This window comes from Erythrolamprus reginae, chromosome 10, assembly GCF_031021105.1.
Source record: "Erythrolamprus reginae isolate rEryReg1 chromosome 10, rEryReg1.hap1, whole genome shotgun sequence".
NCBI lineage: Eukaryota > Metazoa > Chordata > Lepidosauria > Squamata > Dipsadidae > Erythrolamprus > Erythrolamprus reginae.
The window spans coordinates 24,831,865-24,857,268 of NC_091959.1; the positions used below are offsets into that span (position 1 = coordinate 24,831,865).

Below are 25,404 nucleotides of genomic sequence, written 5' to 3' on the forward strand. Positions count from 1 at the left end.
AAGAAGCAGTTTTTCCCATAGGAATCAATGCAAAAGCAAATAATACGTCCAATGGGGAAAATTACAGGGAGGGTTGAGGCCCTGTTTCCTCCCAGGAGATTCCTAGAGAGGCCCCGCGGAGGCTTCTCCCCACCTTTTTCCGGCCTTGTTTCCTCCCAGGAGATTCCTAGAGAGACCCCGCAGAGACTTCTCCCTGCCTTTTCCAGCCCTGTTTCCACTCAGGAGATTCCTAGAGAGGCCCCACAGAGACTTCTCCCTGCTTTTTCTGGTTACAGTTTTGGAGGCTTGGGTTGTAAGTGGAGAATGGTTCTTGAGAAGAGGCAAAAAAATCTTATACACTGCTCAAAAAAAATAAAAGGAACACTTAAACAACACAATATAACTCCAAGTAAATCAAACTTCTGTGAAATCAAACTGTCCACTTAGGAAGCAACACGGATTGACAATAAATTTCACCTGCTGTTGTGCACATTCAACTTGGTACAGAACAAAGTATTCAATGAGAATACTTCATTTATTCAGATCTAGGATGTGTCATTTGAGGGTTCCCTTTATTTTTTTGAGCAGTATATATAAATGCAGGCACACCAGCAATTCAATATTGAAACTGACAGCCTCTATTGTAGGTCTTTCACCACTTCTAACCTAGTCTCCATCTCACATTGGACCTTTGTAGCTAGCGAGGTTTTAATACCCTGCACTGGTATGACTGCCTTTGAAATAACTGTGTCCAGTTTGGTCAAAAGATGTTGAAAAGAATGCAGAGAAGAGCAACCAAGACGATTAGGTGAATGGAGCTAAAGCAAATGATAAAAGGTTGTAGATTATAGGTAGTCTAAGGAAGAGAAGGACTAGGAGAGACATAATAGCAGTGTTTCAATATCTCAGGGATTGCCACAAAGAAGAGGGAGTCAAACTACAGTATTCTCCAAAGCACCTGAGGGTAGAACAAGAAGCGATGGATGGAAACTAACCAAGGAGAGAAGCAACCTAGAACTAAGGAGAAATTTCCCGGCAGTGAGAACAATTAAACAGTAGAATAATTTGCCTCTAAAAGTTGTGGGTGCTGAACTTAAAATACTGGAGGTATTTTAAAGAAGAGACTGGACAGCCATTGTCCAGAATGATACAGGGCTAGACTAGAAGACCTCCAAGGTCCCTTCCAACTATGTTATCATATAATTAAAATTGGGTGGAATTGATCTTTGTTTAGATCAATTGGTTAAATAAGGTCCAGGAGGGAAGTGTTTTTAATAGGAAAGTGAACACAAGAACAAGGGGACACAATCTGAAGTTAGTTGGGGGAAAGATCAAAAGCAACATGAGAAAATATTATTTTACTGAAAGAGTAGTAGATCCTTGGAACAAACTTCCAGCAGATGTGGTAGATAAATCCACAGTAACTGAATTTAAACATGCCTGGGATAAACATATATCCATCCTAAGATAAAATACAGAAAATAGTATAAGGGCAGACTAGATGGACCATGAGGTCTTTTTCTGCCATCAGACTTCTATGTTTCTATGTTTCTAGATTAAATTGTCCAGGAAATTTTCTGAAGAGGTTAAATTTCCCTGTAAGGTAACCATCTCTGAAAACTTACATGGGAAGAAACCCGAAACCCAATTGAATATATGAAGGTGTGTGTGTATATATATGTATACCTTCATATGTTCATTCGACACAAAAATATGTAACCCTTCCCTGGTGCAGAGCTGAAGGGATTGGATACTGTAGCCTAGAGGTTAATTCTCTGCCTTACAAAGCAAAGGTTGCAGGTTCAAGTCCCAGTGAGGGTATGACTAGCTGATGAGGCCAAAATAAGGCTGAAATAGTCTCCCTTAATCCTAGTCTTCCTTAAATTTCAAAATTCAGCAAAAAACAAACATGTGACATATATATATATAATCACATTTTTGCTGAATTTTAAAATTAAGGGAGGCTAGGATAGCGCTATTTCAGCCTTGTAAAGGGGCTGCCAAATTTTTCCTGCCACACTGTGGGTGTGGCTTATTTTGTGGGTGTGGCTTGATCATGTCACCAGGTAGGAGTTGCTCGCCAGCCATGTGACCAGGTGGGAGTGGCTTGATACTTAGGTGACTTAAAGGTCATGTGACTGGGTGGGAGTGGCTTACCAACCAAGATAAGTCTTCAAATAGGTGCTTATCTTTTTCAGTTGATGAAGCCCCATTATTTGAATAGCCACAAAAAGGACAAATGATAGACAGCATTATTGGTTGAGGAGCACAGGAACATTTTAAGGTTTTGTACTGAACCCAGAACATTCAGTATGATAACAGACTAGGAAAGTGGCTCAATTTTTTTTCATTGCTATAAAAGTTCAGTTCTAGATCATGATTAAAATGATTAAAGACATAGATTAAGATATATAGAGATATAAGATTAAAGATAGAGCCGAGGTAGCGCAGTGGGTAGAATGCAGTACTGCAGGCCACTAAAGCTGACTGCTAGATCAAGGTTGACTCAGCCTTCTATCCTTCCAAGGTGGGAAAAATGAGGACCCGGATTGTGGGGGCAATATGCCGGCTCTGTTAAAAAGTGCTATTGCTAACATGTTGTAAGCCGCCCTGAGTCTAAGGAGAAGGGCAGCATTAAAAAATTGAATAAATGAATGAATGAATGAATAAACAAACAAACAAACAAACAAATAAATAAAGCAAGCGTTTATGGGTAAAAAACATACTATTTATCTATTTCCTATTTTAAAAGTAATTAAGGATCATACTAAGGTACCAGAGAAGGAAGGACAAGAAAAAAAGTATTCAATAATAATAATAATAATAATAATAATAATAATAATAATAATAATAGTAGTTGTTGTTGTTGTTGTTGTTGTTATTATTATTATTATTATTAATTAGATTTGTATGCCGCCCCTCTCCACAAAGAGCATAAACTTACTATCCCCACTGCACCCCCCCCTTTTGGGGGCCGATACCCATTACTACTTGTGGACTTCAGCTGTGAAATTCTGGGAGTTGAAGTGCACAAGTCTCAACGTTGCCAAGGTTGGGGACCCCTGCGAGGCTAGAAATCTCCTTGGGTCTAATGCATGTTCCATTTCCCAAGCAGAAACCCCCAGGAGATAAACATCCTCCTCTTCCTAATTAGGCTACACCTTAACAGGTCCTTGCTTTAAATAAAAGCCTTTCAACAGCCTTCCCCTGTCAAAATCTGTTCCAGTTTCTCTCTCACCATCCAGAAACTTGACTCCTGCGAATACCCGACAGCTGATTGGAAGCTTTGAGTATTTATCTTCTAGAAGGGCTGGAATCTGCAGAGTTCCTGGGAAGTTGTCTTCCATTTTTGCTTCCAAATCAAAAGAGATTTGAGTGTCTTCTCGCTACTACAAATCTGAGAAGGATCCCCCCCTCCATTTTTATCTATTTTTGAAGATTTCAATGTGCTGTTGTGTATATGTGTGTGTCTATTTTTAAAAGAAATGCACCCCCCCCCCCCCCCCCCCGTTCTTAAAATGGCAAATGCTGGAAGCAATTTTCTGGAGTGCATTGTCATGAAAATTGAGATGGTTTGGGGGGTGGGCTGCACCATTTCTAAAATAGAATAATAACGGAGTTGAAAAGGACCTTGGATGTCTTCTAGTCCAGCCCGTGCTTAGTCAGGGGACCCTATAGCACTTCAGACAAATGATTATCCAACCTCTTCTTAAAAACGTGCAGTGTTGGAGCATTTACAACTTCTGGAGGCAAGTGATTCCACTGATTAATTGTTCTCACCGGCAGGAAATTTCTCCTTATTTCCAGGTTGATTCTCTTCTTAATTTCCTTCTATTGCTTCTTATCCTGCCTTCAGGTGCTTTGGATAATAATAATAATAATAATAATAATAATAATAATAATAATAATAACAACAACAACAACAACAACAACAACAACAACAACCTGGTCATGGCTTACAAGTGGAACACTAAAAAAGGAGACAGAAGGACTAATACAGGCGGCACAAGAACAGGCCATTAGAACAAATGCTGTTAAAGCCAGAATTGAAAAATCAACAGACGATGCAAAGTGCAGACTCTGTAAAGAAACAGATGAAATAATTGATCACATACTCAGCTGCTGCAAAAAGATCACACAGACTGACTACAAGCATAGACATGATGCTGTGGCACAGATGATCCACTGGAACTTGTGCCGGAACTACCATTTACCAGTGGCAAAGAACTGGTGGGATCATAAGCCTGAAGAAGTGGTCGAAAATGAGTAAGCAAAACTACTGTGGGACTTCAGACTGACCGAATTCTGAAGCATAACACACCAGACATCCTGATTGTGGATAAAAAGAAAGTATGGATCATTGACATCGCAATCCCAGGGGACAGCAGAATTGAGAAGCAGCTAGAGAAATTAGTGAAATACGAAGATCTAAAAATCGAGCTGCAACGACACTGGCATAAATCAGTGAAAGTGGTCCCAGTGGTACTTGGCACGCTGGGCGCAGTGCCAAAGGATCTCAGCGGACATTTGAAAACCATCGGAATTGACAAAATCTCCATCTGTCAATTGCAAAAGGTCGCTTTACTGGGATCGGCAAACATAATTCGCCGCTACATCACACAGTCCGAGGTGCTTGGGAAGCGCCCGACTGGCGATAAAATACAAAATCCAGCATAGTGATCTTGTTTGCCGTATTGTATTGAAATAATAATAATAATAATAATAATAATAATAATAATAATAATAATAATGTATTAGATTTGTATGCCGCCCCCCTCCGAAGACTCGGGGCGGCTCACAACATAACAGCAATACAATATAAATACAAATCTAATGTTTAAAATTTTTTAAAAACTAATTTAAAATACATTATTATAAAAAATAATAATAGCTTAACTCCCTCTTCTTTGGGACAGCCCCTTAAATATCAGAGCACTGCTATCATGTCACCCTGAGTCCTTTTCATCAAACTAGACAACTTAGGTCCCCCTTAGTTCAAAATAAGGCTCCATCCATTTTTAAATGTTTTTAAAGAGTCTGTTCAAACACAGTGCATCACTTTTTCAGACTCATTTCTTGGATGTTTTATTTTCAGATCCCCCCGTAATTTGGATGTTAGTCCTCTTGATTTGGTTACTTGTTCTTAATATGAGAAAATATTTTTTGTTACACGGCAAATTTCCCATTTGATTCTTACAAGAAGAACCTGATTAAGAACTCTGTTCTTTAAATGTCTCTCTCTATTTTTTTTGACCACCACTTTCTGAAACGGAGTTTATTCAGGGGTGCCTTTTTCTCCAAGAAATGTTTTGAGTACATGGATTAAAGGAACTATCCCAATGGTGTTTTTTCCAAAAAGGAACTGGACTTCCTTCTCCTTTTTTTCTTTTATTTCTCCTTCAAGAAGCTTCTTCTGTTCAGTTCTTGACAACTGAAGAAACTTCTTGGATGACAAGTGAAACCTTTTCAAGAGGGGAAAAATAGCAATAGCATTTACAGCATTTAGACTTATATACAGTGCTTCACAACCCTCTCTAAGCAGTTTACAGAGAGTAAGCCTATTGCCTCCAACAATCTGTCATCATTTTACCAACCTCGGAAGGAGGTTGTTCTGAGTCAACCTGGAGCCTGCTGAGATTCGATCTGCCAAACTGCTGGCAGCCAGTGATCAGCAGAAGTAGCTTGCAGTTCTGCACTCGAACCACTGCACCACTGAGGCATCCCAAGAAAGTCCAGTTGTTCTGTTGGGACAACCATGATCTGGGTTGTTGTTAGTGCTCCTTGTCCATCTCAGGTTATGTCAAATTCTGAGGAGGAGGAGCCAGGACCCTCTAGATACCCTGGGTCAGGGGGGTTGCCAGCTGATGCAGAGAGCGAGAGTGAGGGAGAAAGTGACCTGAGTGAGCCTGACAAACCACTAGAGGGGGCTGATGTGCCAATGGGGGAGTGGCCCCAGTCAGAGGATGAGGAAGACATGAGAGTGGAAAGTCCATGGATAGACCCTCACTATAGGAGATCGTTGAGAAGGCAATAGGAGTTGCATAGTAAAAGGTATTAGTGTGCAGACTTAGCCTCTTTGGGGTGTGATGTCACTTTCAGGAGTATAAAGGCAAAGGATTGTGGGAAAATGGGTGTGGAGTTTCAACATCGTTCCATGAGAGAGATGTGAGACTGGGGTGTGATTGAACAAGGCTTTAAAACCATGATTTATGCCTCAATAAAAGGCTTTCTCTGCTGGATGCTTGTTGGCCAGGACTTCGGTGAGCCAATTCATATGCTTAAATGATAAATGGACTTGTTATCTAAGGCAGTGTTTGGCTGGCTGGGGGATTCTGGGAGTTGAAGTCCAAATATCTCCAAGTTGCCAAGGTTGAGAAACACTGATCTAAGGAATGCTGATTAGGCTGAGTGTGGCACCTTTCCCGGACATTGTTTATGTTTAGCAACCAAAGAAGAAGATAATTCCTTTTCCCTTGCAGTTTAAAATCTGCTTTTCATTATGTGTGCTTATATCCTCGGAAAAGGGCGGCATACAAATCTAATAAATTATTATTATTATTATTATTATTATTATTATTATTATTATTATTATCAGCAGCAATAAAGAGTTTGATTTATTCATAAAATAAAGGATTTTTGAGTCGGTGGGGTTGCCCCAAGGGCCGTGCACAGAACATGGATGACTGAGAGTCTCCATAGATGTTAAAGGAACTAGTAAATTTGGGGCCGAAAGGCAAAATTAGTTCGCATCCTTTGAAGTGGAAAAGTTGCAACTAACTCTGGGAGGGTTTCAGGACACAGTATAAATTCTTACCCCTCCATCGGATGTTGAACATTTTACGGCGCCCAGCAATTTGTAGAGAAGGTTGACTCTGATGGTGTAACCTACGAAATTGACTGTGTTTTCTTTTGCCTTCCAATGGTTTAGATGCAAAGTTGACGTTGGCCAACTCTCTGACAAACAACCCAACCGTTTGGAATTGCCCCTGGAGAAGCAGACGGGGTTCTTGGTGTTGGTGATCTCCGTGGCACCTTGCTTAGGGGTATCCATCTCGGATTTGTGCATGTGTCCCCTGGGAGACCCCAATGAAAGGAAGCAGATTTTCCAACGTTATGTGAGTCAATGTTATTTCCCCCCTCCCCTCCTTTCTCCTGAATAGCAATAGCATTCAGACATTTATTAATTAATTAATTTATTAATTTATTTATTTATTTATTCATTCATTCATTCATTCATTCATTCATTCATTCATTCATTCATTCCATTTTTATGCCGCCCTTCTCCTTAGACTCAGGGCGGCTTACAACATGTTAGCAATAGCATTTTTTAACAGAGCCATCCTATTGTCCCCACAATCCGGCTCCTCATTTTACCCACCTCGGAAGGATGGAAGGCTGAGTCAACCTTGAGCCGGTGATGAGATTTGAACCGCTGACCTACAGATCTACAGTGGTCTCCAGTACAACACTCTACCTTCTGCGCCACCCCGGCTCTGCTTTTACAGCCCTCTCTAAGCAGTTTACGGAATCAGCATATCACCCCCAATAATCTGGGTCCTCAATTGACCCACCTCGGAAGGATGGAAGGCTGAGTCAACCTTTTAGCTGGTGGTGAGATCTGAACTGCTGAACTACAGCTAGCAGTTAGCGGAAATAGCCTGCAGTGCTGCACTCTAACCACTGTGCACACCCGTGAAGCAGGGATATCCACAGAGGCCGAGTCTGTCTGTCTGTCTGTCTGTCTGTCTGTCTGTCTGTCTGTCTGTCTGTCTGTCTCTCTCTCTCTCTCTCTCTCTCTCTCTCTCTCTATCTATCTATCTATATACTATCTTAGTATATGGGTTTTTTTAAATCTTTAAAATTTTAAATTGTTTGATTACTTATGATTTGTTTCTACATGTTGTGAGCCGCCCCGAGTCTTCGGAGAGGGGCGGCATACAAATCCAAGTAATAAATAAATAAATAAATAAATAAATAAATATCTCATCTGTCTGTCTGTCTGTCTGTCTGTCTGTCTGTCTCTGTCTCTGTCTCTGTCTCTGTCTCTCTCTATCTATCTATCTATCTATCTATCTATCTATCTATCTATCTATCTATCTCATCTGTCTGTCTGTCTGTCTCTCTGTCTCTCTCTCTGCGGAGATGATGATGATGATTATTATTATTATTATTATTATTATTATTATTATTATTCTCTCTCCATCCATCTATCTGTCTATTCTCTCCTCCTTCTATCCATCTCTCTCTCTCTTTATCATCTGTTTCATCTATCCATCCATCGATATGTGCTCACACACACACGGATATATATATGTTTTTTTGCTGAATTTGAAAATTAAGGGAGACTAGGATAGATCTATTTCGGCCTTATTTTGGCCTCATCAGCTAGCCATACCCACTGGGACCTGAACCTGCAACCTTTGCCTTGTAAGGCAGAGAATTATTCTCTAGGCTACAGTATCCAATCCCTTCAGCTCTGCACCAGAGAAGGGCTACATATTTTGTGTCGAATCACCCTGGTGTATTGAAGGAACATCACAGCTCCTTATTTGCCTCTCGGCCCAACCCAGGGCCATTTCCAAGGCAGTTAATTTTATTGATAGCCGACAATTCTATCTATATGTGTCACATGTTTTTTTGCTGAATTTGAAAATTTCGGCCTTATTTTGGCCTCATCAGCTAGCCATACCCACTGGGACTTGAACCTGCAACCTTTGCCTTGTAAGGCAGAGAATTTTTAGTTTAGTTTAGTTTAGTTTTATTGGATTTATATGCCGCCCCTATCCAAAAACCCCTATCCTCTAGGCTACAGTATCCAATCTAAATCCAATATAAATATTTATTTATTTATTTATTTATTTTTATTAGATTTGTATGCCGCTCCTCTCCGTAGACTCATATGCGTACATCTCCCATTATGATTTACAGTGTTTGCAAATAATACTAAACAATGTTTGCAAATAGTTTAAACTGTGTTTAATTAAACATAGTTATAAGTATTTAACAGTACTATGCACTAGTAGGAAATCAGACATGAGTTTCTTATTTAAGGAACCAATGTGTTCCTCAAAAGAATCGGCAGAACTGAATATGAGGCTTACTTAATTAACTGGTTATTTGGATGAGAAAAATATGCTCTTAAAAGTGGACACCTCAAACATATTTTTTTAAAAAAAGCATCTTTCAAAGCATAATTTTTCTAACAATGATTTTCTTTTCAGAGTTTAAAGAACACTTTCCAAAACATAAAGGATATTGGTTTTTTGCAAGTCAAACTTTTGAAAGCAGTTGATCTGTTAGCTGCAGATTTTTCAGGTATGCATTGTTTTATTTCTCTTTCACTCTGTTCAGCATGACTTGTTTCGCACATAAGTGCAATTCCATACAGGAGCGTCTGAAATAAAGAGGATAATCTCTCAAGAAGCTAACCAGAATATTGGCAAGTGTCTTTTCATGGAACAAATTCTTCAACGTGATAGATTTTGGTTTCTTTCTGTAGGCAAAAGCGATCCCTTCTGCGTCTTGGAATTAGGGAACAGCAGACTTCAGAGTTACACTGTTTACAAAAACCTCAACCCAGAATGGAACCAGGTCTTTACTTTGTAAGTAGCTTTGCCACTGAAACTCCTGATGTGAGGGTTAGACTTGCCAAGAGAGAGGTAGCCCACCTAGTATGAACCCTTCTTGGGAAAGGAGGTGGGGGACATTGGGTACTTTCCAAAATGTAATAGGCTATATGACTGAGCTTAGGACGTTCCTTCTCTAGACGCATCTCTACTTTAAATCCTATAGCCACGCTTTACATTTTCTTTTGAAAAGAATTGTGGCATTTACTTACTTACCATATTTTTTGGAGTATAAGATGCACTGGAGTATAAGACGCACCTTAGTTTTTAGGGAGGAAAACAGGGAAAAGAATCTGCTTCCTAGATATTTATCTGGCTAGCATCTTTAGTCTGGTCAGCTTCAGCACATATCCCCTGGCTATGGCTTTTAAAAAATCTCATTGCTGGTGCTGATTTAAAGGACTAAAACCAGTACTGGGTGGGTGACGGCAGGGTTTATGGTCATGTTGCTTTCTGTAATACACCTCCCACCTATAATTTTCAGAGTTTCCCCACAGCAGGGGGATTACTGGAGCAATAGTCCTGAGATATTTGAAAGGCAACCAGTTTGGAAGGCTTGCTGGAGGGAAAGTTTATGCCGCAAATGTAACAGCAGGCGGGGGGGATGAGTAGTTAGAAGATGCCCCAAGTTGCCTTAATCCCTGTGATTTTCAGAAATGAAACGAATGTGATTGGGAACCGTGTTCAACTTGTATGTCGATGAATTGCATCTGCACTAAACATACGATAAACACCTCGAAGCGATCCTAACTTCGGGACTCTCTCCTGCCTCACATATCCCAGCGACCGATTGAGTTGCCCCGAGTTGACCTTCTCTGAGTCCCATTGGCCAAACAATAGCAATAGCATTTAGACTTGTATACCGGTTCATAGTGCTTTGACAGCCCTCTCTAAGTGGTTTACAGAATCATCATAATGCCCCCAACAATCTGAGTCCTCATTTTACACACCTTGGAAGGATGGAAGGCTGAGTCAACCTTGAGCCGGTGGTGAGATTTGAACTGCTGAACTACAGCTAGCAGTAAGATGAAGTAGCCTATAGTGCTTTATTCTAACCACTGCGCCACCCTGCGTCTGCCGGTCTGCGGGGAAGGGCCTTCTCTGTTGTGGCCCCAGTCCTCTGGAACGAACTCCCTCCAGAGATTCACACCGGCCCCCACTCTCCTCGCCTTCCGAAAGGCCTTAATAACACATTTATGCCATGATTGATTGTTTTATATTGGGTTTTATTTTTATTTTTTCAATGTTTTAATTGTATTTGTACTATTTTTATTATTGTATATATTTTATTCTGTAAATTGAAAGAAAGAAAGAAAGAAAGAAAGAAAGAAAGAAAGAAAGAAAGAAAATTTAATTAACGAATGCCCACCAGCTCTTTCTGTGGCGAAGGAAATCAATAGGGATTCCTAATTCTTCCCATCTCTTTCCAGCCCTATTAAAGACATTCACGACATTCTGGAAGTCATGGTGTTTGATGAGGATGGAGATAAGCCGCCTGACTTTCTTGGAAAAGTTGCCATCCCTTTGCTGTCCGTAAGTTATTTTCCCTCTCTGCTCTGGCTCCATACTTCATCTTAGCCTTAATGGCCTCCATGGGACAGGGCTGCATTCTTATCCTCCTGCAACGATGTGCGCAGAAAGAAAAATAGCCCTGTCTTGATGTTGCCATTGCGATAATCCTTTACCTTGTAGGTATGATTCTCTTCCAATCATGTTCTCTGTGTGTACAAGGGAGACAGGAATACTGGCACAACTTTGATTCATCTGCTAACCAGCCGATGAAATGGAGAACATGTTCCTCTATCTCGCTTGTTTACTCTCGTGCATACTTCGCTGTTGGGTGTGCAAAGACTCACACTTTTTTCTCCAGGGTACTTTTTTATTTTTTTATTGTATTTTATTTATTTGTTTTGTCAAGTACGTACTGGTGGTATACAGAGATATAATAATATTTATGTACATGATACTAGTAAGAGAGAAACATTAGGACAGGGGACGGAAGGCACTCTGATGCACTTATGACACGAATCGGGAGAGGTCAACAGTGGACAGTCTAAGGTTAAAGTTTTGGGGTTTAGGTGATGATACTACAGAGTCTGGCAGTGAGTTCCATGCATCAACTACTTGGTTACTAAAGTCGTATTTCCTGCAGTTGAGTTTGGAGCGGTTTACTTTAAGTTTGTATCTGTTGTGTGCTTGTGTGTTGTTGTGGTTGAAGCTGAAGTTGTCATTGACAGGAAGGATGCTGTAGCACTTGATTTTATGGTCTACGCTTAGGTCATGTTTAAGGTGACGTAGTTCTAAGCTTTCTAAACCTAGGATTGTAAGTCTAGTTGCGTAGGGTATTCTGTTGCAAGTGGAGGAATAGAGGGCTCTTCAGTGGGGGTTCCAGACAGATGAGCTGTATTCAAGGATTGGTCTGGCGAAAGTTTTGTATGTTCTTACTTATAAGCCTTAATTAGTAAAGCTTGTTTTCTATGTACTTTCACTGTTCCTTTGGACTCAAAGCACATGTAGCATTTCGAGGGAACCAAAGGCAATTCAGAGGCGTTGTATTCCAGGAATCAAATCAGGGATCAGTCGCGTTTCTTGATTAGGTTTTGGATGGAAAGTTTGCTTTCCTTTCTGGGGTTGCAACTTAAATTTAATTCTATGTAGGAACTCTATTGTCCTTCTTGTATTTGCATAGTTTAATACCGCGGCAAAGCTGTTCCAGAGTAAGTACTTTCCCTATGAAGAGCACAGAATATAGAATAACAAACCTCCTGCTCAAGAAGAAGACCTGTGGTCATCCAGTCATTTCTTAAATCTCCAGTGATTCCCACAGTTTCTAAAGACAAGCTGTTCTGCTGGTTAGTAACTGTTTTCACTGTTAGGAAATTTTGCCTTAGTTCTAGCTTACCTGCAAAGTCCTTTCCATTCTCTTTTATTCCATATTCTAAGAATTTCTCCTTAGTTCTAGCTTACCTCCAAAGTCCCTTCCATTCTAGGAAGCAAAATATTTCAAATCAAACAAAAATAATATGCCCAATTGCCCCAACTCAACTTCCAGATTCAGGACACCAAAATACCAGTCTGAAACCTCACTGAAAAAGCAGGTTAGCATTTCTTCTTCCGTTTTCTAATTAAGGCTACCTCTGATTGTTTTTTTTTAAAGCAAGGAAAACGCTTGTAGCCTCTTTTGCCAGAGAGCTTTATTAAGTTCTCCTCTTTAATTAAACCATATCAGCCGCTGCCCGAGGTGGCCTGAAGGAAAGTTGCCGCTTCGTTTCTCGAATTTCGTAGCTTTCAGCGTCGCTTTAGAACTTTCTGCGTTTTAATTGTAGAGAGTTTCCTTTCAAAGGGATGTGAAAATGGGCAGCTTCACGGCAACGTCTCCTCTTGACCTTTGAGCCACTTCAAACTTATTACTCTTCACACATCTGTATTTTCAGCTGTCTGTTCCTTCAGTTCCATTTCTTTTCCTTTAGACTGTCCTTTGAAACTGTCTTTTTTTGTTAAAAAGCAGGCCGGGCTAATTTCTTTTGAAGGAGCAACTCATACTTTTTAAAATCAGGAGATATCCCACAGCACATTTTGGAGACTTAGCAGGTAGACGTTGTTCAAATCTCACTATTGTCAGAAAACAGCTGCCTCCGAAGATACATTTATACAGTATGGGCTTTATACCTCTGAAACTTGCTGAGGTAATTTTTTTCCCCCTCAGCCATGAAGATGCTTCAGATTCTGTTCTTCAAGGCGGGCCAATCCTTTCCCAAAATATCTTGGTTTAATCTCTTCTTTTTTCTTCTTCTTCTTTTTTAAAAAAGCATGTATAGATATAATTCTCTTTTTGATCCTATTCTTTCCAATGTTTGCTTGGGGTCCCCCCCCCCTTTTTTTTTTTTGGAATGCTTATCAAAGCTCGCGCCGTGCGCCGAACCGTTTGATGTTTACAGGGAAGGAACAACTCCTTAACATCTTTTATTCAATTTTTGATGACTCTGTTAATTTCTCCCCAAATCCTCATATCCCTGATGCTGCTGGACGGGAACAGCATGAGCAGCTGGTCTCCTGGAGAGCGAGTGTTTGCCAAATGGCTTGTGTGAGAGGCAGCCGGCTGTGTGAGTTTGACAGGGGTATGTTAGATCTCCATTTCCTCCCCTTTCCTCTTGATTTTATAGACGTTTGTCAAGAGCCCCTCACAATCTCCCCGAACGGGGCTGCGAGAAGGAGGGAGACATCCATGTGGCTAGATACAGAGAAAGGGAAGGAGAATGTTAATTCATTCTGTCTGTCTGTCTGTCTGTCTGTCTGTCTGTCTGTCTGTCTCTCTCTCTCTGTCTCTCTCTCTCTCTCTGTCTCTGTTTCTCTCTGTTTCTCTGTCTCTCTGTGTCTTTGTCTCTGTCTCTGTCTGTCTTTCTGTCTCTGTCTCCCTCTGTCTCTCTCTGTCTCTGTCTCCCTTTGTCTTTCTGTCTCTGTCTCTGTCTGTCTCTCGTCTGTCTCTCTCTGTCTTTCTCTCTCGTCTGTCTCTCTCTGTCTCTGCCTCTGTCCTTCTGTCTCTGTCTGTCTCTGTCTCTCATCTGTCTCTGTCTGTCTCTGTTTCTCATCTGTCTCTCTGTCTCTGTCTCTCTCTCGTCTGTCTCTCTCATCTGTTTCTCTCTCTCTCATAGCAGATGTGTTAAGAACATATAATACTGCTGTGTATTTCTGGCTCCACTGAAAAATTTGTTTTAACACAATAAGAGTATAACAAAGTTGGAATTTATCCAACATCCTTGGTTATCACCTAGGTATGCCCATGTTTCACCAACACTCCGCAGTCTGCATTGGTTGCCGATCAATTTCCGGTCACAATTCAAAGTGTTGGTTATGACCTTTAAAGCCCTTCATGGCACTGGACCAGAATATCTCCGAGACCGCCTGCTGCCGCACGAATCCAAGCGACCGATTAGGTCCCACAGAGTGGGCCTTCTCCGGGTCCCGTCAACTAAACAATGTCGGTTGGCGGGCCCCAGGGGAAGAGCCTTCTCTGTGGCGGCCCCGGCCCTCTGGAACCAACTCCCCCCACAGATTAGAACTGCCCCTACTCTCCTTGCCTTTCCTAAGCTCCTTAAGACCCACCTTTGTCGTCAGGCATGGGGGAACTCGGGCATATACAATTTATGAATGGTATGTCTGTATGTATGTTTGTTCAGAAAATGGGGTTTTAAAAATATTTTTAAACAGTAATTTAGATTTGTTGTAAATTGTTTTTCACTTTGTTGTGAGCCGCCCCGAGTCTGTGGAGAGGGGCGGCATACAAATCTAAATAATTAATAAGTAAGTAAGTAAGTAAGTAAGTAAGTAAGTAAGTAAGTAAGTAAGTAAGTAAGTAAGTAAGTAAGTAAGTAAGTAAGGCTCAGGGTCAGACTATTTATGGGATCATCTCTTGCCACCTACCTCCCAGAGACCAATAAGAGCACACAGAGTCAGCCTCCTCTGGGTCCCATCAACTAAGCAATGCTGGTTGATGGGGCCGCGATGGAGAGCCTTCTCTGTTGCTGCCCGGGCTCTATGGAATCAACTCCCCCCCCCCCGATGTCCGTACTGTTCCCACCCTACTGGCCTTCCGCAAGGCCACTAAGACCTAGCTTTGACAGCAGGCCTGGGGGGCCATGAATTAACAACTATAATTTTAGTATGTATGTTGTGATTGGTTAATATATGGGTTTTTAATTGGGGTTTTATAATTTTTTAGATTTTAAATTTGACTTCTTTTTTATCGTTTTGTATTTATATTGTCATTTATGTTGTACTTATAAGCCGTCCTGAGTCCTTCAAGATTGGGCAGCATGGAAGTGTGTGTAAATAAATAAATGAATGAATGAATGAATGAATGAATAAATAAATAAGAAAAAATAAAATAAAAATATAAAAATAAAAATATAAAAATAAAATAAAATAAAATAAATAAATAAAAATAAAAATAAAAATAAATAAAATTCTTCTATAGCAAGAAACCCTATATCATTCCTGTCCAGTCTCTCCTTAAAAGAAACAGCCAAAACTTAGTTGTTCTCCCTCTCTGTTAAGAAGTTTATTGTTAATTCTAGATTGTGTTTCTCCTTGATTAGTTTCCATCCATTGCATCTCATCTTGCCTTCTGATGCTTTGAAGAATAGGTTGACTCCTTCTTCTTTGTGGCAACCCCTGAGATATTGGAAGACTGCTATCACGTCTCCCCTGTTCCTCCTTTTCATTAGACCAGCCATGCCCAGTTCCTGCATCCGTTCTTCTTATGTTTTAGCCTCTGGCCCCTTAATCATCTTTGTTGCTCTTCTCTGCACTCTTTCCATAGTCTCAACATCTTTTTTTATATAATATGGTGACCAAAACTGGATGCAGTATTCTAAGTGTGGTCTTAATAAGGCTTTATGAAATGGTATGGATGTTCTGGAGTATTTTGGTGTTTTTAAAAAAATTATTTTATTGATGGTCTTTGACTGTAATAAAGCTCTATTTATTTATTTACTCTGGTACTAATAATTCAAGTGATCTTGATATTCTATCCTTCCGCTAAAGCCTGAAAGAGCCTGAAGCTGGATTATCTCAAGGAATACCTTCTGCTGGATGAATCACTCCGGGGAACTTAGAGCTGCCTAGAGGAGTAGGGCCTAAATTCTGGGTGGCATTTATTTACCATATTTTTCAGACTTTAAGACTCACTGGAGAATAAGATGCACCTTAGTTTTTGGAGAGGAAAATAAGAAAAATGTTGATTGGAGGTGAATCAGCCTCCTGGAATACTCCCAATCAGCTATTCCCACAGGTTAATTTTTACCAACAGGTTCATTTCTTGTGAGTTCTGCTCCTTGCTTTTTCCCCTCTGAATTTGAAAACTCCATTTCAGAGGCTTTTATTCTGAAGCTCCGTTTCAGAGTCCAAAGCTCCATTTCAGATGCTTTTATTCTGAAGTTCCATTTGAGAATGTGAAGCTCCATTTCAGAGGCTTTTTTTCCCTGAAGCTCCGTTTCAGAGGCTTTTATTCTGAAGCTCCATTACAGAGTCTGAAACTCCATTTCAGAGGCTTTTATTCTGAAGCTCCCTTTGAAATATTTTTTTCAGCCTCTGAAACCTTTATTTGGAAGGCTGCACTACATTCGGAGTATAAGTTGCACCCAGATATTTACCCTCTTTTCTGGGGTGGGGAGGTGCTTCTTATACTCCAAAAATATGGTAATTACAGTCAGTCCTTACATCTTACAACCATTTGTTTTGCAATTGTTCAAAGTTAGGATGGGACTGAAAAAAGTGACACGTAACCAGTCCTCACCATTATATTATCTCCCCGTCCCCAGTCATGTGGTCAAAATTTGGTTGCTTGGCAATTGGAAGTTTCTAATAAATGCCCTTGAGAACTTGAAAACTTTGCAAGTTGACAGCTAGATTTTGTTCACAATTGTGTGACTTGCTGAATGACTGCACCAAAAAAAGTTTGTAAAATTAGTGTCTCTCTCTTAAGAACCATATTGCTTACCAACTGAAATTCTGATACCACTTGGGGTTGCAAAACAAGGAGTATCTGCATTATTTTGCTTATTTAATAGATGCTTTTCTGCTCTAGGGAGTACTCCAAATAAGCTAACCCAATTTTTTTAGTAGCGATTTTTAGTATATTTTAATATTAGATTTCTTCATGTTAGTATTTGTTATTGTGAGCCGCCCTGAGTCCCAGGAGAAATCTGATTAATAAATAAAATAAATAATTTTAAAACCAAAGCACAGATTAGAACACAGTAAGTGGAAAGGACAGATTAAAATGAGCAATAAAGTAAACTTTTTTTCTAGCACTAAACTAAAACACGCTCTCCTTTTTAGTCAATTTGCTAGTTGAATTGAGCATAATGTTTAGTTCTTGTTCTATACAGTACTCTAATATTGTAGGAGGACAATGACACCAGTGTATAAATGATAAAAGATCAGATTTATTCTGTTTTTCTGTTTTGCCTTTGTGTTTTGAATAGTAGACTTTTCCTTCTTGGGCTATTGATTGTTTTGCATTGGTTTCATTGTTTGAATCTTTTTTTTTAGTCGTTTCCAAAACCTTTTTGATGATTCTAGTCACTTTGTAATCTGCTTTGAGAAATCTGAATAGTGGATGGGCTTGAAATACAATAAGTAAATAAATTAATATTTCAAGGGCGGCCAGCTGGTTGCCTGAGACTAGATCCAATTCTCATCTTCCTTTATTTGTGCTTTGGTGGGTCCTAGCAAATGGAGCAAAGAATAGCAATGTGCAAAACTCAACCAATCTCAGAGCAGAACAATCTGGAATTGGTGTGTTTTGCACATCCCCAGTGAACAATGCGCTGAAATGGTTGTTGAAACAAGAGGAGTGAAAAAGGCCTTCCTTGTTTTACAGAGATGGAGCAGAGAGTTACAGCTGTAGATCCAGATGTTTGAGGACTGCATTCCGTAGGGTTGTTTTTTTTTTTTTTTAGCATATGTGGTTAAAAGTGGTCGCACCATATTTGGGTTTGTTGTCCTATTGCATCTGGACCTGGACTGGGAAAATGTGGTTTGCAAGAAGAAAGAATTGAAGTTTATGAATTTGCTTTGGGACTGATGGTGATGGCCTGCTTTGGTGGGTTTCTTTATGTGGAAGATAAATAGTTTAATGAATAAGGACATCAAAAGGATTTTGCAGTTTTGTGTGAATCTTACACTTTATCCACCTTATATTTAATCTGGTGACAGTGTCTGTGTGTTGTTGTTTTTTTAACTGTCCATATGTAACTAAATCGGGTTGGCTGGAATTCAGGCTGAAATCAGGAAATGAAGGAAGGAGGGAGGGAGAAGAGAGAAACAAAAAGAGAAAGAGGGAAGAAAAAAGAAAAAGAAGGGGGGAGGAGAGAGAGGAAGAAAGAGGGAAAGAGGAAAGAAAAGGAGTGTAAAAGAAAGAAATATAGAGGGAATGGAGAGAGAGGGGGAGAGGAAGAAAGGGATAGTGAAAAGAAAAAAGGAAGGAAGGAGAGAGAGAGAGAGAAAGAGAGGGGAAAGACAAATGAAAAGAAAAGAGTAAAAGAAAGAAAAAGGGATGGAGGAAGGAGGAAGGAGGAAGGGAAGGGAAGGGAGGGGAGAGGAAAGAGAGAAAGAGAAAAGAAAAAGAGAGGGAGGGAAAGGGGAAAGAAAAAAGAAAAGAAGGAAGGAAAGAGAGAGAAAGAAAGAGAAAGAGGAAAGAAAGAAAGAGAAAGGAAGGAAAGAGGAAAGGGAAGGAAGGAAGGAAGGAAAGAAAGTTTGGGTAGATCTTGTGCTACCATAGCAGTAATTACTAGAAAGAAAGTTCAACATTGTCAGTTTGATGACTTTTTTTCCTAAAAAATGAGGGTCTGGGCTTTACTTTCTCGTATCTCTTTGGCCCAGTTAGCTCAACCCAAACTGAAAAACCTACATTGTGCCTAGCAAGTAGAAATTTATTTAGAATTATAATCCCATTATGTGCTGTGACTGAGCACCACCGAATAAAGGTTTTTTTTCCTAAACTGGTAAGCCTAGAACTACGTGACAAATCCCCATTGAATCCCCAACTGGATGCCAATCGTTGAGTTCTTTCTCAAGGACAAATTATATTTTTTTCGCTTTTCTCCATTTTGCTTAACATTGAAGGGAGTCAAGTTTGGAAAAATTCAAAAACTGGCTGACTCTTCTGTGATTATCTATGCTATAAACCATCATAAAGATTTCCTCACGGCTGATAATTCACAGAAGGAAACCAGGGGGCTGGGAAACAGCATCAGAACGTGGTAGAGAAGTTGTACACAACATTTGGACAGCCATTTCCTGGGTTGGCCAAATGACGAATTTCTGCTCAGAGATGAGAATGGCCGATGATTCCTTCCAGCTGTTAATTCTCTCCCCGTCCCGCCCTGTGGTGGCAGATCTCGAGTTCTGCATATCGGAACCAGCATCTGCATTGAAGCCAGATGTACTTCTGTAAATAAATGATTGTGGGTGTGCGCGGGTGTGTAAAAAGGGAGAAAAATTGCCCACTCATTTTTCTTGCAGGCGAGAGCAACGCAGGCTCCTCCATTCCCCTCTCAGAGCTCTTAGGGCCCCTGTTCAGTATCAAAACTCCAACGTTTTCCCGTTTCATTAAAATTCTCCAGCGGTCAATAAGGGTGGATGCTTAATACATGTAGCACTGGCTCTCTTTAGTAGAGCTGAATTCCCAGACATCCATTTCACCTGGCAGGTTTCATACAAATGGCTGAGCAAATCTATCCATTAGGCTGCGGCAAAGTCGGGCTTGTAGCCTGCTATTCTGCCGGGCTGTTTACAGGTTACAGTTTTGTTCAGTTTGGAATAAACTTTGGTCCGGTTCCTGTGAATTAACCTTTTTAGATAACTGTTGGCCTGGATGATTGAATATTAATTTACACATTCAGTTAAGAAATCTTCACATGAAGAATATTAGATTTTATTTATTTATTTATAAATATACAGTAGTATTGTATCATAGTATGCTTAACATAATATAAGTACAGTGGTACCTCTACCTAAGAACGCCTCTACTTAAGAACTTTTCTAGATAAGAATCAGATGTTCAATATTTTTTTGCCTCTTCTTAAGAACCATTTTCTACTTAAGCACCCGAGCCTGGAAAAAATCCCATGAAATTTGAGAGCGGCATGAAGGCCCGGCCAGTTTCCTGCGATTCCCCCTTTAATCCCGGCCATCTCAGGTTTTTCTGGGCTGCCAGAGGAGCCTTTCGGTGGCGCTTAAGGAGGCTTTGGCAGCCCAGAGCGAACAAAGCATTTTCCTTTCTCTGGGTGCTTGGAGAGGGAATAAACCTCTGCGAGTGCCCAGAGAAAAGAAACCCTCCCTTCACTCTGGGCAGCACAGAGCGAACAGAGCATTTTTCTTTCTCTGGACGCTGCCTCAGTGTCCCTCTCTCTTTTTTTTTTTTTGCCTTAAAAGTTTTGGATTTTTTTGATTCCCCTCACCTCACCTTCTTCCTTCGGCAGCAACTGTCCTCCTCCTCCTCTTCTTCCTCCTCATCCCACCCAAATTTTGAGCTTTTATTTCTTTCCTAATGGGTTTGCATGCATTATTTGCTTTTACATTGATTCCTTTGGGAAAAATTGCTTCTACTTAAGAACATTTCTAGTTAAGAACCTGGTCACAGAATGAATTAAATTCTTAAGTAGAGGAACCACTGTATAAAGTAGAGATAGAAAAGATAAAAAGACATTAGGACAGGAACGGTAGGCACGAAGGTGCACTTATGCACGCCCGTTACAGACCTCTTAGAAAAGGGGAGAAGTCTATTGTAGATAATGTAAGGTTGAAGATTTTGGGATTGGGGGAAGAAACAACAGAGTCCGGTAGTGAATTCCAGGCGTTGACCACTCTATTTCTGAAATCGTATTTTCTGCAGTCTAGTTTGGAACGATTTACATTTAGTTTGTATCTATTGTGTGCTCTTGTGTTGTTGTCGTTAAAGGATATTCAGAAGGTTTCTATACCATTAGTGAAGGGCTACCAAAATTTTTATTACCACCCTGTGGGTGTGACTTATGCATTTTCTTTCAACATCTTTCAGTGCAAATTGGATGCTCTGGGGTGCAGCTCTATTTTGGCTACCCCACTGCATTCCCCCCGTCTGGGCAGTAACCCACCTCCGTATACCATCCCCACTCACCCTAGTCATTGAGGACAATCAACCCATGGAACAGAAGTTGCATTCAGAAGTTCTGGGAGCTTCATCATTGGAAGCTTTCAAGAAGAGGCTGGACAGCCATCGGTCAGAAATGGTGTAGGGCTGTGGTGATGAACCTATGGCATGTGATATATATGTGGCACGCGGAGCTATATCTCAGGGCATGCGAGGTGTTGTATGTGTGCACTGTCCAGCTGACCCTGAAGCCCAGAGTGCAAATAAACCACCCAACGGGCAAACCAGAAGTTTGGAAAAATGGACTTCCAGTTTGCCTGTTGTGCTGTTTTTTTGTATTCTGTGGCTTCAGAAAGCTTCCCTGAACCCTCCGAAGTGCAAAAACCAGCACAACGGGCAAACCGGAAGCCCGTTTCCTGAACAACTCATGGCCTAGTACTGGGCTGTGGACTGGGCTTTAGGGACGCCTGCTGTAAGGAGTCCTATGTAAGCACTTAAGAATTAACTTTGGAAGCAAGGGCTGGTCAGCACCATGCAGTTTTCTTAACCGTTCTCTGCATTTTCTTTCATTAGGGGGAAAAAAACTTCTTCAGCAAACTTCCAGAAAATTCTTTCTTTCCCTCTCAGTCTTTATTCCACCTTTTGGCCAGCTCTAAATGTGGCAAGCACATTTCTGAAAAACGCTTCTCTGAAACCTGTTGCCTAAAACAGATGTCTCCAACCTTGGCCACTTTAAGACTTGTGGATTTCAACTCCCAGAATTCCTCAGCCAGCCTTGCTTTAAGACTTGTGGACTTCAACCCCCAGAATTCCCCAGTAGCTGACTGAGGAGTTCTGGAAGTTGAAGTCGACGGGTATTAAAATGGCCAAGGTTGGAGACACCCTGATCTAAGCTGACTAAAGATTGAAAGAACCCAGAACGATTATAAACGAAACCAGTGACTTTTTATTTATTTTTTAATGTTTAGTTCACAATAGTAACTGATTGTGCATCCTCTTATTTATTTGATTTATCACCTGCCGCTCTAATCTAAGGCCGAGGTTGCCATCTTCTTTGATTTGCAGTGACTCTCTGGCTTGCTATCGGTCTGCTAATGATGCAAAGGTGTCCAGTCGTATAATCGTTGAACAGAAAATAAAGTGGAAGCAGTGGGAGGTTAGCCCCCTCCTCTTTCTAATTGACTCCCTATGAAAAAGAGAGAGAGAGACAAAAATCTACATTTCTTGATAGAAAAAAAAGTACTGTTCAGCCTGGTATTATGTTAAAAGCCCAATGTGGACTGGTTGTTTGCTGATGCAAAATTCTTTTGCTGTTGCAGATCATAATTACCACGTCTCAGCTTGCCAACAAATGATGGGGGGAGGCAAAGGGAGATAGAAAATAGGTCCAGAGATCGAGATGTTGGTGTGAGAACCAAGGGTATTTCAGCAGGGATTTACAGAAGCCAAAAAAAGATCCACAACAATATAGTATTGTATTGGCAGTTCTGTGCTAGCAAAAATTTCAGAATTTTTGGATTTAGGGATAGTGATTTCTGACAGTCTCAAAATGCATGAATAGTGCAGTCAGGCAATAGAGAAAGCAAGTAGAATGCTTGGCTGCATAGCTAGAGGTATAACAAGCACGAAGAGGGAGATTGTGATCCCGCTGTATAGAGCGCTAGTGAGACCCCATTTGGAATAATACTGTGTCCAGTTCTGGAGACCTCACCTACAAAAAGAGATTGATAAAATTGAACGGGTCCAAAGACGGGCTACAAAAATGGTTGAAGGTCTTAAGCATAAAACTTCTCAGGAAAGACTTCATGAACTCCATCTATATAGTCTGGAGGACAGAATGAAAAGGGGGGACATGATCGAAATATTTAAATATGTGAAAGGGTTAAATAAGGTTCAGGAGGGAAGTGTTTTTAATAGGAAAGTGAACACAAGAACAAGGGGGCACAATCTGAGGTTAGTTGGGGGAAAGATTAGAAGCAACGTGAGAAAATATTATTTGACTGAAACAGTAGTGGACGCTTGGAACAAACTTCCAGCAGACATGGTTGGTAAATCCACAGTAACTGAATTTAAACATGCCTGGGATAAACATATATCCCTCCTAAGATAAAATACAGGAAATAGTACAAGGGCAGACTAGATGGACTATGAGGTCTTTTTCTGCCGTCAACGTTTCTACGTTTCTATATCTGGAGACCGTATTGAACAATGTGACCTAAGCTAATGAAAAGATGGTAGAATCTCAACGAGGGATGGTTATGTGATGTTGATTAAAACCCTCAAGTCACTCTTTTGATCTCATCACAGGATTCGATGAGATGTTGCATTCGATGAGATGTTGGGTGTTGGATCTTCAGGCCTACCACATTTAGGGCTGTGGGGAAACTGGGTGAGGGGAGTTGTATGGAGCTGGGGAGATATCAGTAGTGGGCTGCTGCATGGACGATCTGGTGCGTGGTCCCAGTTGGAAAAATGGAGATGCGCATGCATCTCTGTGTCTCCGACATGTGCACGTGTACGCCGGCATGAGATTCGTCTTCTGTGCATGCCTAGAAAGCAAATTATCGCACGAGGATGCTCTTGCGTGTGAGATTTCGCTGATTTGGGGCATTTTTTTGCTTCCGCACATGCGCGAAAGCAAAGACACAAGCAAAATCTCATGTGCGTGAGCATCCTCACACAAGATTTTGCTTCCTGCGCATGCACATGTGTGCCCACACCGGTCACCGGGAGCACAGCAGTAGCCCTTCACTGGGAGATATGTAGCCATAATAACATTCCTTTCTCTGAGAGTCAAGGCCACTTTGCCATGGACCTGGAAGGGTGTGACTATTTATTTTATTTATTTGTTTGTTTGTTTGTCAAACATATAGTATTTTAATACATATTAACATAACATAAGTAGAATGTAGTAATAGAAAGGATAATAAGACAGTAGGACAGGGACATTAGGCACAAAAGTGCACTTGTGCACGCCCCTTACAGACCTCTTAGAAAAGGGGAGAGGTCGATTGTAGATAATGTAAGGTTGAAGATTTTGGGGTTGGGGGAAGCAACAACAGAGTCAGGTAATGAGTTCTAGGTGGTGACCACTCTATTGCTGAAATCGTATTTTCTGCTGTCAAGTTTGAAGCGATTTACATTCAGTTTGTATCTATTATGTGCTCTTGTGTTGTTGTTAAAGGTGAAGTAGTCACTGACAGGGAGTACATTATGATGTATGGAGGCATCTCCAGTCGGGATGGTGCATTGATTGGACCATGTGATGGACATTGGCTGTTGGGGCAGGGGCTTGGATTTTCTTTTGGATGGGGAAAACCCTGGATGTTTTCAAATTCGGGTTTTCCCAGACATCTTTAATAAAATGGAGCTTTGAGGAAACTCAAGCCTCTGAAAGATAAATAAATAGTTAGATGAGAGATAGAGAGATAGAGATAGAAATAGATAGATGATAATGTTAGATAAAGAGAGAGAGAGAGAGAGAGAGAGAGAGAGAGAGAGAGAGAGAGAGAGAGAGAGAGAGAGTGTAACATAGAAACATAGAAGTATGTAGGTGAATAGATAATATACAGACAGGCAGACAATTTGAATTGTAAGTTGTCCAGAGTCATGTACTGAGATGACTGGTTATAGAAACTGAAGGAAGGAAGGAAGGAAGGAAGGAAGGAAGGAAGGAAGGAAGGAAGGAAGGAAGGAAGGAAGGAGCAACCAAACCAAAGAAACAAGCAAGCAAGCAAACACAAATGAACAAATGAACTGAATTAATTTCTTACCTGTCATGAAACCCTATAGTCAGGACTGTTCTGTGTGCTGTTGAACCTAAGGAACTCCTTCCTTAAACCTTGACAAGGCTTTTGTGAAAGCATCTTAAAATGCGGTTGCAATTTCATAATGATCTTTGGGTATTTTGTTCTGCCAAAGACGATTCCCCCCTCCCCACTTCTGTGACAGCTTTCATGTTACATTATTTTGAATCCCGTTATTTCCCATCTTAAAAGCCAGGCCCGGAATTGAGAAGGGAGGGAGACTGAGCAGAAGCGAAATGTGTAATCAATCCTTATTGTACCATGCATATATATTTTCCTCCCGCATTTTTCAAAAGCCAAAGCCACCTTTCCTGATGAGCCAAATGGTTTGAGATGGGTTTTTCGTTTTTATTTTCTT

At 40.6% G+C, this 25,404-nt stretch overlaps 1 protein-coding gene across 4 annotated transcripts in view; it reads left to right on the top strand.

Moving 5' to 3' along the window:
- MCTP2 (multiple C2 and transmembrane domain containing 2) overlaps positions 1 to 25,404 on the top strand; it is a 232,733-nt gene that overhangs the window by 113,633 nt on the left and 93,696 nt on the right. For all 4 annotated transcript variants that reach the window (XR_011559979.1, XM_070762681.1, XM_070762680.1 and 1 more), the window contains exons 11-14: positions 6,908 to 7,094; positions 9,201 to 9,294; positions 9,479 to 9,581; positions 11,036 to 11,138. Coding sequence is in view for 3 of the 4 variants with exons in the window: in XM_070762681.1 (XP_070618782.1) it covers positions 6,908 to 7,094; positions 9,201 to 9,294; positions 9,479 to 9,581; positions 11,036 to 11,138 (487 nt within the window). In the remaining variant the exon portion in view is untranslated. The remainder of the gene's footprint in view (positions 1 to 6,907; positions 7,095 to 9,200; positions 9,295 to 9,478; positions 9,582 to 11,035; positions 11,139 to 25,404) is intronic.